This window comes from Embiotoca jacksoni, unplaced genomic scaffold (assembly GCF_022577435.1).
Source record: "Embiotoca jacksoni isolate LCO1_2020_lvr unplaced genomic scaffold, fEmbJac1.0.p SCAF_54, whole genome shotgun sequence".
NCBI lineage: Eukaryota > Metazoa > Chordata > Actinopteri > Embiotocidae > Embiotoca > Embiotoca jacksoni.
The window spans coordinates 1,099,903-1,109,785 of NW_027185408.1; the positions used below are offsets into that span (position 1 = coordinate 1,099,903).

Here is a 9,883-nt window from a genome sequence, read left to right on the forward strand (position 1 = left end):
CGCAGAGGAAAACTTTCACTCCAGATTTTTTACTTTGTTTTAGATTTTCACACTATTTTATTTCAGTGACAGTTGCTTGTTGAGTTCAGTGTTCATTCACATTTTACTTGGTGTCCGTTTGTCTTGTGAGTTGAGTCACTTCGGGCTCCTGAGGTCCGGCAGGTGAAGGACCAGCTGTTGTTCTGCAGCAGTAAACCGTGGCCCCCCTCGGGCCCTGCACGAGGCGAGAGCGGCCCTGAGCTTCACACGTCAATACAAATGAAGCAAAAACCAACGATCACTGTTCATTTTATTACGAAGAGATATGCAGAGAAAAACAATAAACAAATAAACATCTGCACTGTTGTTTGGTTTACAAAATAAATGCGTCTTTAAAAAAGAGTTTTAACTTGTGAAATAAAGAGAAAGATGGACAGATGAGGAGGAGGAGGAGGAGAGGTAGGAGTGATGAAGAAGATGAGGACAGGAGGAATAAAACAGAAAAAAGACTGAGGAAAGATGGAGTAAAAGGAGTGAGAAGGAAGAAGAGGAGAAAGTGGAGGGATGAGAAGGATAAAGGAAAGAAAAGAGAAAGGAGGACAGGAGATGAAGAGGAGGGCTGAGGGGGAGGAAGGAGAACAGGAAAATAAAAGAGGAGGAGGGACCGATGAGATGGATGTGGGGGGGTGGGGGGAGGAGAAGAGAGGGGGGGGGGGTGTTTCAGAGGGAGGAGGGGGAGACAGACCGACGGAGTGAGGAGGAGGAAGAGGAGGAACAGGAAGAAGAGGAGGACGCGCAGACAGACGGACGGACTGCCGGCGGATCACGGAGCCTCCGCCGCCGGACTCAGAAGCAGCAGACCCGGCCGCGCACACGGGGAGCCATGGCCGATGACGACGCCCGAACCACGGCCTGCACCGGCTCCAGCCTGCTGCAGCCGGTCAGCGAGATCACCGACCTGCCGCTGGATCAGGTAAGACCCGCCGGGACGTCTCCTCCACACCCCCCCCCCCCTCCATCCCCCCCGGGGGCCGAGCCCCTGAGCCCGGCGGCGGCCGAACCGGAGCTCCGGGGCGGGGACCGGCTGCCGGGTCTCGGCTAGCAGCGGCATCCGCGGCCCGAGGGGGGCGAGTAAAGAGGGTCTGTCCGAGACAGAGGCCTCGAGCCCGGGGTGTGTGATGTGTAGCAGCGCGGTCCGTTGTTCTGGTTCTGCTGCATGGGGGGCGGGGAGAGGGGCGGGGGGGGGGGGGGGGGTTCAGACCGGATGTAGATCTGTCTGCATCCTGATCAAACGATCCACAAAGCTGATGTGAGGAGATCCTCTTCATCCATCAGCCCCGAGGAGGAGGAGGAGGAGGGACAGCTAATCAATCAGATGTGATCATTTCCGATCAGACAGGTGGTCCGATCACTGATCCAACTTCTGCTGATTGACCTGAACACGTAATCTGTGACAAACCTCATTATTGATCCTGATCGGCAGCAGTTGCAAGTATAAGAGAGTGCGGTGGTTCCCAACATGCGGGGTCGGGGCCCCTCCACGGGGTCGGCAGATCCATCTGTGGGGTCGAGAAAGACTCTCACCTGTACTTCAGGTGAGTCCTGCTGAGGTGAAGCAGCGTGTGTCGTCACAGACGAGGCACCTGCACGCTCTCATAGCCCAACTGATCAATCAATCAATAAACCGATAAATAGATAATCAATCAATAATCATTGATGAGTTACAACTGTTTGTTTCTGTTATTATTACCTGATACTTCCACCTCAGGTCCACGTCTACTTTTTCATTTTCTACTTCATTTTGGATTCTGGAGCTGCAACAATTGATTATTTAATTATTGATGAATCAGATTTTAAATGAAGAAACCAGTTGGCATCCTTGAATGTCTTATTTTGTCCAAAGAACATTCAAAATGTGTCAAAGAAAAACAACAAACTTTCACATCGAATCAAAACTGCTGATTGCTTTTTGAAAATAATTTTCAGATTAATATTTCTCTTCTTTTTTTTTTTTTGCCAAAGCAGGAAAAACAAACAGAAGAAAATAAAAAGACAGACAGGATGTAAAACGATTTATATATTCTGATGTGAACAAATAAGATCAAATCTCTGCAGGAGGGAGAAAAGAAAACTGACCGCAAAGGTTTCAGAAAACCACAAACACGTCGATAAAAACGGACTTATAACTGTCAACATTCAGTCCGGACAACAAACAAACAAACAAACAAAGTAAAACAGATTCCATGTGTTCGACTGGAGTTTCTACCTGAAACAAAACACTCCGTCAGCAGTGTAACAGGGAGACGCTCCCGCGCTCTGATTGGCCGAGAGCCAGGCCGCGTCCCCATGATCAGCGTCCATCAGACCAGTCGTGTCCGAGGCCGCGGGGTTTGAGTCCCGGTCGGCAGCACGAACTTCTGACACAAACAAACAAACAAACAAACAAACAAGCCGCTTCTTCCCGTCGGGGGAACGTCGCAGTTGACCCCTGACCCCCCGCAGAGAGCAGCGTTGGAGGTTTTTGTCTCCTCCGTCAGTCGCGGCTCGGTTTCTGAGGAGCTCCGTCTGTCACTGGATAACGTCACTCGACGCTTCGCCCGTTTTTCTCCTGAGTGGAGTTTCGGCTGTAATCGCTCAGTTTACACGGCGTCCATTATTCATGAGCGACACGTCGCCTCGCAGACGGATCAGATGCCGCTGAACGCAACACTGCAAACACCGTGTAAATACTCTGATTGTTTGTGTCTCTTTATTGTTGTTTTGTGTCTCTTTATTGTTGTTTTGTGTCTCTTTATTGTTGTTTTGTGTCTGCATGGAACAGTTTTATTTGCCATTGTTGTCTTTTAACTGATTCCTGTTTTTTAATTAAAAAAACCTCATAAATCCCCGAGCAGGCCGAGGAGCTCGAAGGGTCGGAGGTTCGCTGACCGTCTTGATACATGATTATCATACGATCTGCAGTTATGAGATACAAATGTCGATAAATTCCTGTACGAGATAACTGCAGGTCTCATTGTTCGTCTTCTTCCGGCTGAAGGTTAAATTGTTTAAAAGGCTTTAATGAGTCTTGAATTTAATTTGGTGAACCCGCAAGAAGTCCTGATCTGATTTTAAGGGGCCGAGTGTGAACAGAGTGAAAGCCACAGCGTCTCCGGTCAGATCGGGCGTGGTGGAGATCCGGACTGCCGGGCTTCCTGACGGAGGTCCTGACGGAGGTCGGCTCCTCCTCGCTGACTCCTCCGGCTCATCGACTGTCGTGTGTTTTTGTTCCCTCCGTCCCGTCTGCAGGTGAACTTTGTGGTGTGTCAGCTCTGTGCTCTGATCTCCGCCTTCTGGTTTCGCCTCTTCCTCCATCCCAGTAAAACCAGTCCCTTCATCCGACACATGGTGGCGACTCTACTGGGACTCTACTTCGCTCTGTTCTGCTTCGGCTGGTAAGACCGACTCTGACGCTGGATTTTCTGAGGCAGGCGGCATAAAAAAGGGTGATTTCGATGTAATTCAAGAGGAAAACTAGGCCGTAAATTCACCCGTCAGTCCACCAGAGCGCACCGTGCCGAGCTTACGAAAGACCTTTCTGATGAAATCCTCGATGCTTTCTGAACCTCGGTTCCCAGATGAAAGAGATCTGTGTCACTTTCCTGCCGACTCGAACCTCAGTCTCCCCGGAATCTTCTGGTGGACCGACGGGTGCACTGGGCCGAAAATACCCACAGAAGTTCGATTCTGGTTCCTCATAGTTCCTGGTAGCTCTAGATAGTGCCTGGTAGTTCCTGATAGTGCCTGATAGTTCCTGGTAGTTCCTGATAGTTCCTGCTGGTTCCTGATAGTTCCTGGTAGTTGCTGATAGTTCCTGGTAGTTCCTGGTAGTTCCTGCTGGTTCCTAGTAGTTCCTGCGTCGGACGTTCAGCTGGTGTTTTGGAGGTGACTCTCTGTGTTGCCTCTTGTTTGGCAGGTACGCTCTTCACTTCCTGCTCCAGAGTGGACTCACCTACGGCATCATGATCCTGACCGGAGTCGAGCACATGCACAAGTGAGCTTCAGACCGCCGTCACGTCCCTGTAAAGAAAAAACAAACAAACACGGTCTTGGATCGAACGTCTCGTTACAGCAGGAGTCTCCGACCTTTGTTTGTTTTACCCTGAGAGCTCCTCGTGTTTAGTAACATTGATTCACACAGCTGAGCTCCACCCGAACCAGCTGAATAAGCTTCTTTTATGGGAACAATAACAAACTGATACACACATTTTGTATCACAGCATAAATATAACAGCGTGTGTCTACTGCAGTCCAAGCAACTCTTGTGTGGCCAAACTGGTTTGAAAATTGTCAAGTGAATCATTCAAATATCAGATTTGACGAATTAAATCCAGTGTTCCCCTTCGATTGGGACCAACCGCCCGTCCTAGCTGGACCCTGTGGGAAACTGGAGGGCTTTTAATTTGAAAAGTCGCAGTGTAACTTGTGTGACAGACACTCTATAGATCCGCCCCCCTGCTTTTGCGGTCCAGCTGAAAATATTGTATTTTATGTCATTTACTCAATTTGTGAGCGGCCGTTTGTTTTCCAGCTTTCAGTGTGAGAGTCTCTGCTGTGTGTTTCTGTCCTCTGATCTCTGTGTCCCACTGTGGGCGGAGCTTAAACCGTCCACTCATTAACCCATCGCGTTGATAACGTCCTGTGTGCCATGTTGCAGATACTGCCTCCTGGTGGCTCTCAGCTACCTGAGTCTGTGTCAGATCACTCGGGTCTACGTCTTCGACTACGGCATGTACTCCGCCGACTTCACAGGGTAACGCAGCCGCCGCCGCCGCCGCTCCCGCAGCTTATTCGCGCGTGACGCTACGGCTCTTCGCGCTCACGTTCACGCTCTGTGTTCTTGTCGTTCTCTCTGCAGCCCCATGATGGTGATCACGCAGAAGATCACCAGCCTGGCATTCGAAATACACGACGGTGAGCGTCCGACTTGTTGTTCGGTGGATGTTTGCTGCTCAGACTTGCAGTTTACTCTCTTTTTATTTTTATTTTTTTATTTTGACAGGAATGGCTCGGAAGGAGGAACATCTGACAGCAGGACAGAAGATTTTGGCCATCAGGTTTGTTTGGAAGCGGCCTTGTTGAAAATGCTTGTAGCTTCTGGGTCTGAAAAGTGAAGCCTTAAAGTGCAATACCGCCGAGGGCCACTAGAGGCTCCAATAGACTGCCATTGAAAAAACATCAAGTTCTCTCCTGAAATATAAAGTCAGTAAATGTTTTCCACAAGTCATTATGGTGTCATTAGATAAACTCCATCCTGGTGGTCCTTCTGAAGATACTTCCAGCATTTATTAGATGAGGGCGGGGCTGTTTGTGGTGGGCGGGGCTTAGTGCCGCCAAGATTCCCTGCTGAGCCGGTGTGTTTGTGTGTCCAGGAGGATGCCCAGCCTGCTGGAGTACTTCAGCTACAACTGCAACTTCTTGGGGATCCTGGCCGGACCCACCTGCTCCTACAACGACTACATCGCCTTCATCGAGGGCGACCCCCGTCGCCACAGAGACCAGGAGGCCGACAGGAAGTCCAACGGCAAGCCGAGGCAGAGCGAGCCCTCGCCGAACGTAGGTCACGTGACCGCCTCCTCTGACGTAGCGCGACTGTTTTCTGCTCCTCCGGTTGTAGCTGTGGTTTAGGGAGAGATGCTGGTTTTAAGTACTTTGGTAGAGGATTTTTTTGTTGTTGTCATGGTTACAATAATAAACGGGTAAGAAAAAAAACATACAGCAGATGAGTTTGAAGCAGGAAACTCAATCGTCACCACATGAACCCTTTTTAAAGCATCAAATAACTGATTGATTTGGTAAAAAACATTTTTGAGGGGGCGGGGCTTATGACCTATGCTATGAACAGCCACCAAGGGGCTCTGCGTCAAGAAGAAAACTAAACGGGACTGAATGTGTCTCCTCAGGTGGAGGTCGTCCGTAAAGTGGCCACCTCCTTCTTCTGCCTCCTGGTGTTTCTGTCGGTGTGTAAGGTTTTCCCCGTGGAGCGAAACATCGACGACGACTTCATCGCCAACACACCGTTCTACGCCCAGGTGGTGTACCTGTACCTGTCCATGCTGACCACCAGGCCCAAGTACTACTTTGTGTGGACGCTCGGTGAGTGACCGAAAAACCCGGACGAGGACTTTTGCTTCCTCGCTTTGTCCCGAAGCGGACGTTGCTGATAGTCCTAATGTTTTTGACCCGTCCCGCCCCAAACTCACAGCCGACGCCATCAACAACGCCGCCGGCTTCGGCTTCAACGGCTACGACGGCGACGGCTCTCCTCGCTGGGACCTCATCTCCAACCTGAGGATCCTCAACATCGAGGTCAGGAGCCGCACGTCGACCGCTTTTATTGTGAAAAAGATTTTGTCGCTGCAGGTCTTTTTGATCCGTCTCTGTTTGCTTCCAGTTCGCCACCAGCTTCAAAGTTTTCCTGGACAACTGGAACATTCAGACGGCACACTGGCTCAAAAGGTCTCCGCACGCATCCATTCTGTTTTGTGTTTATTCTGTGATTCATCTCTGCTCAAAGTCGGTTTGACTTCCCAAAGTGAAAAACTCCGCAAAGTTCCTCCCGTTGACCTTTGACCTCTGGTTGACAGGGTGTGTTACGAGCGATGTCCCTACCACCCGACGGCGGCCACCTTCATCCTGTCGGCCATGTGGCACGGAGCCTACCCGGGATACTACCTCACCTTCCTCACCGGCATCGTCATCACGCTAGCTGCCAGAGCGGTGAGCTGACCGTTAGCCGGCGACCTCAAACGGCTAGCGCTCGTTTTTCTTTGTCACGTTTAAAAAGTTGCCGCCGAACTGAATGAAAGTCTCGTCCTCTCAGGTCAGACACAACGTTCGGCCGCACTTCCTGCACTCTCCCACCCACAAACTGGTCTATGATGTCATCACGTGGGCGGCCACTCAGATCGCCATCTGCTACACGGTGGTGCCTTTTGTCCTGTTGTCCGTGGGTCCGTCGATAAAGTTTTACAGGTCAGTAAATCAATCAGGTTTAAGGCCAAGATGGACGTTTTCAGTCCGTCAGGTTTAAACTAGTTTGGACTTTGTTCTGGTCAGTTTTAACTGAGGCTTTATTTATTTTTGTGTGCATGACTCAGATTTAACTTCGTGACTGTCAGACTGTCTGAGTCCGTCAGGTTCAACTTTAGTGTAATTTTCAGGCTTAACTCAGGTTTTTGTAAGTCGGTCTTAGATTTATCTTCAGTTTAACTTCAATCAAGTTTAATTTTCAATCAGATTTCCTTTCCTTTCACTTCCTTTAAGTTTGTATTAGTCAGGTTTAGCTCAGGTTTGATTTTTTTAAACCAGGTTTAACTGTCCCAGTCAGGTTTAATTGGGGTTATTGTTTTGTTAGTCGGTGTTCATTTTTTTGGAGTCCTCACATTTAATTTAGGACGTAATCGACTACTCTAATTTCTACTTTTTACATCAACAGATGCTTATTTTGATGTTAATTTTCAGACATTTCTGAGCTCCCGTGAATTTGGCTTCGAGGTGATTAATGCAGGAAGACTAACAGAAGCACAACTGAACCAGAATTCACCGCCGTATTGATTATTTGTCCAGATGTTCTAGCAGCTGTCGCGCACGCCGGATGACCTGCCGGCCTCCTCACCCTTTCCTCCTCCCTCCTCTCTGCAGGTCCTGGTGCTTCAGCCTCCACTTCACCTGCATCCTGCTGGCCGTGGCGTTGCCCGTCAAGCCGAGACATCTCCGCCTCAAGGACCAGCAGAAGGGCCTCCAGCGCCGCCTGGAGGTCGCGGACGCCAACTGCAGCCAGAAAGAAAAATCCACATGAGGCCGAGGACCGAGAACGATCGCGTGGGAACGTGACGAGGGACGAGGAGGCCAAAACAAATCGCAGGGACCTTCCTGCTGACTCGGGGGGCGCAAGAAGGATCAATACTGTGTTGTCTGTATTCGCAGGACGATGGATACGGAAACGGGCCCTGAATTTCGACTGCCAGGATACAGCGTCTGTACTCAAACGGGCAGGTTCAGACACATCTGCGAAGTTACGAGGGATCTTTATAAATACATACTGTAAAGCTCGTGTGGAGCAGCTGTGTGGATCAATACAAACTGCCCTGAACTGTCATGGCCGCCTGTGTAGTGTTTTAAAATGGACTCCATCTTCTTTCTGTCTGTTCGAAAATGCAGGAATGAATGAGTGAATAAAGGGAGAGAGAGAGGGGGGGGACGAGAAGGATGAACGGGGGAGGAGGAAGTAGATGAATGAATGAAAAGTCTATCATACGATGAATGAGTTGATCTTACGAGTCAGATGGGTTCGACCACTTCACAGTATTCACTTGTTGTGGAGAATGTGCCAATATTTGTTCCACTCAGTCGCCTTTTTATTTTTACAACAAAAATGTTACCTTGCGGGGAGAGAAAGTTTAAACTGTTGTTGATGTGCCAGCGGTGAGGGCGGCGTCGCGTTTACGATCTGTAGATGCCGGGTTTCGGTCAGGTCGCTATTTATGTCGTTTGATTCCAAACGGACGTGAAGTTTGGAATTAAGATGTTTTGTTGTAAAGATGTTTTGAAAAAGCGGGAAAACTTCTGAAAATGTTAAATCTGTGAACGGAAACGCAGTAAAAAAAAAAAAATGGTTTCACAAAAAAGGAGAAATCAGAAAGGAGTTAGCGTCGATTAGCTCAGCTGAGGGTTTAAGTTCTGAAGCTTAAAAAAAACAAACAACAACAAAAGTTGGGTTGAGTTTGGAAGCTAAAATAATCGGGTTGAGAGAAGCCAACGCTTCAGTTTAGCGGCTAATGCTAGTTTGAGTTAGTTCTGTGTTTGGGTCGTTTGGTTCGGATAACAGTTTAGCTTCAACGCTGAACAGAAAAGTTTGAGTTGGGAAACAACTTGCATTAAGTTATTGAAACAAGTTTGGTACAAACTAAGTTTAACAGACAAAACCGGCCAACTTACGACCCAAAAAATAGAACAGTTTGGTCGAGAACGCGGTTTCCAGATTGGAGTTTTATTTTTATTTTTTTGTTGTTTTTCGTGAGTAGAACTGTTAAAATTCTTCCGCACCAACTTCTTATTCCAGCAGTATTAAAAAAAAAAAAAAAAGACGTTGCTTCACCATCGTAATTGCGTACATGAACATTTTCCCGCAGCACCGGCAATTTGGATTCTGAAATGATTTCCCATCAGTAACTGCTTGGTGTTTGTTGTCGTGTCCTCTTCGCACAGTCAGGAAAACCCCATTTCTAGAATGTACCCGTGTCTTTTCCATGTTTGTACTCTTCAGTGTCGTGTTTATTATTTCCTGGTTGAAGACGTTGCTGATAAACGCGTCGCGGTGGTTCTGACGGGGAACCGATCTGCAGGTTTGATACGGACTACATGTTTGTGTTTTTTTGTACATTATGTAATTAAACCCTGGATTTTTGTTTTGTTTTTGACACTTGACTCTGTGAAGGTGTTTGTATGTGATTATTATAGCGTGATGATAAACACAGTAGGGTTGGGTTCGGCTCCGGAGATAAGACCGCACTTACCACAAACTGTTTTGCACTTTAAACCCTGATTAACAAGCTTGGTTTCCTGCCAACTATTCGCTGTTAAATCATTAATTTAATTTACTCTTCAGATGATAAACTGACTTAATAATGTTTCCAGAAGTCACCTGCGGGGCTCAACCACACAGCATACATGTAAAGATACACCTGAACACAAAACATGGCCGTTTGCCTGAAAATCACGTCTCAATTGAGACTATCAACACGTAAAAATAAACGTTTTATGGGGTCGTATTGTAACGAGAGGAGTTCGTACCTTTAAAAGCCCTGTCAACCGGAAGCTGCCGTAGCGTGCGCTTTTATTTTGGCAGCTGTAAGCGGAAGTG

General features: G+C 48.2%; 1 protein-coding gene across 3 annotated transcripts; it reads left to right on the forward strand.

Moving 5' to 3' along the window:
• Positions 1–704: 704 nt before the first annotated feature.
• On the forward strand, positions 705–9,440 carry mboat2b (membrane bound O-acyltransferase domain containing 2b). 3 transcript variants are annotated; one of them, XM_069172513.1, is made up of 13 exons: positions 706–952; positions 3,268–3,413; positions 3,935–4,012; positions 4,676–4,771; positions 4,877–4,932; positions 5,021–5,075; positions 5,391–5,574; positions 5,922–6,114; positions 6,224–6,327; positions 6,413–6,477; positions 6,606–6,738; positions 6,842–6,993; positions 7,663–9,440. In XM_069172513.1, the coding sequence occupies exons 1-13, from the start codon at positions 863–865 to the stop codon at positions 7,817–7,819; spliced, it is 1,509 nt and encodes a 502-aa protein (XP_069028614.1). In that variant the 5' UTR covers positions 706–862; the 3' UTR covers positions 7,820–9,440. The 3 variants fall into 3 exon arrangements, with proteins under 3 accessions (XP_069028615.1, XP_069028614.1, XP_069028616.1); XM_069172514.1 differs by lacking the exon at positions 4,676–4,771 and having other exon boundaries at positions 705–952; XM_069172515.1 differs by lacking the exons at positions 3,268–3,413; positions 3,935–4,012; positions 4,676–4,771.
• Positions 9,441–9,883: the final 443 nt, after the last annotated feature.

Coding starts and splice junctions, on each gene's coding strand:
- mboat2b (XM_069172513.1), top strand. CDS start 863: ATGGCCGATGACGACGCCCGAACCACGGCCTGCACCGGCTCCAGCCTG. Junction 4,013..4,675: donor GGAGTCGAGCACATGCACAA/GTGAGCTTCAGA, acceptor GCCATGTTGCAG/ATACTGCCTCCTGGTGGCTC. Junction 6,328..6,412: donor TGAGGATCCTCAACATCGAG/GTCAGGAGCCGC, acceptor GTTTGCTTCCAG/TTCGCCACCAGCTTCAAAGT.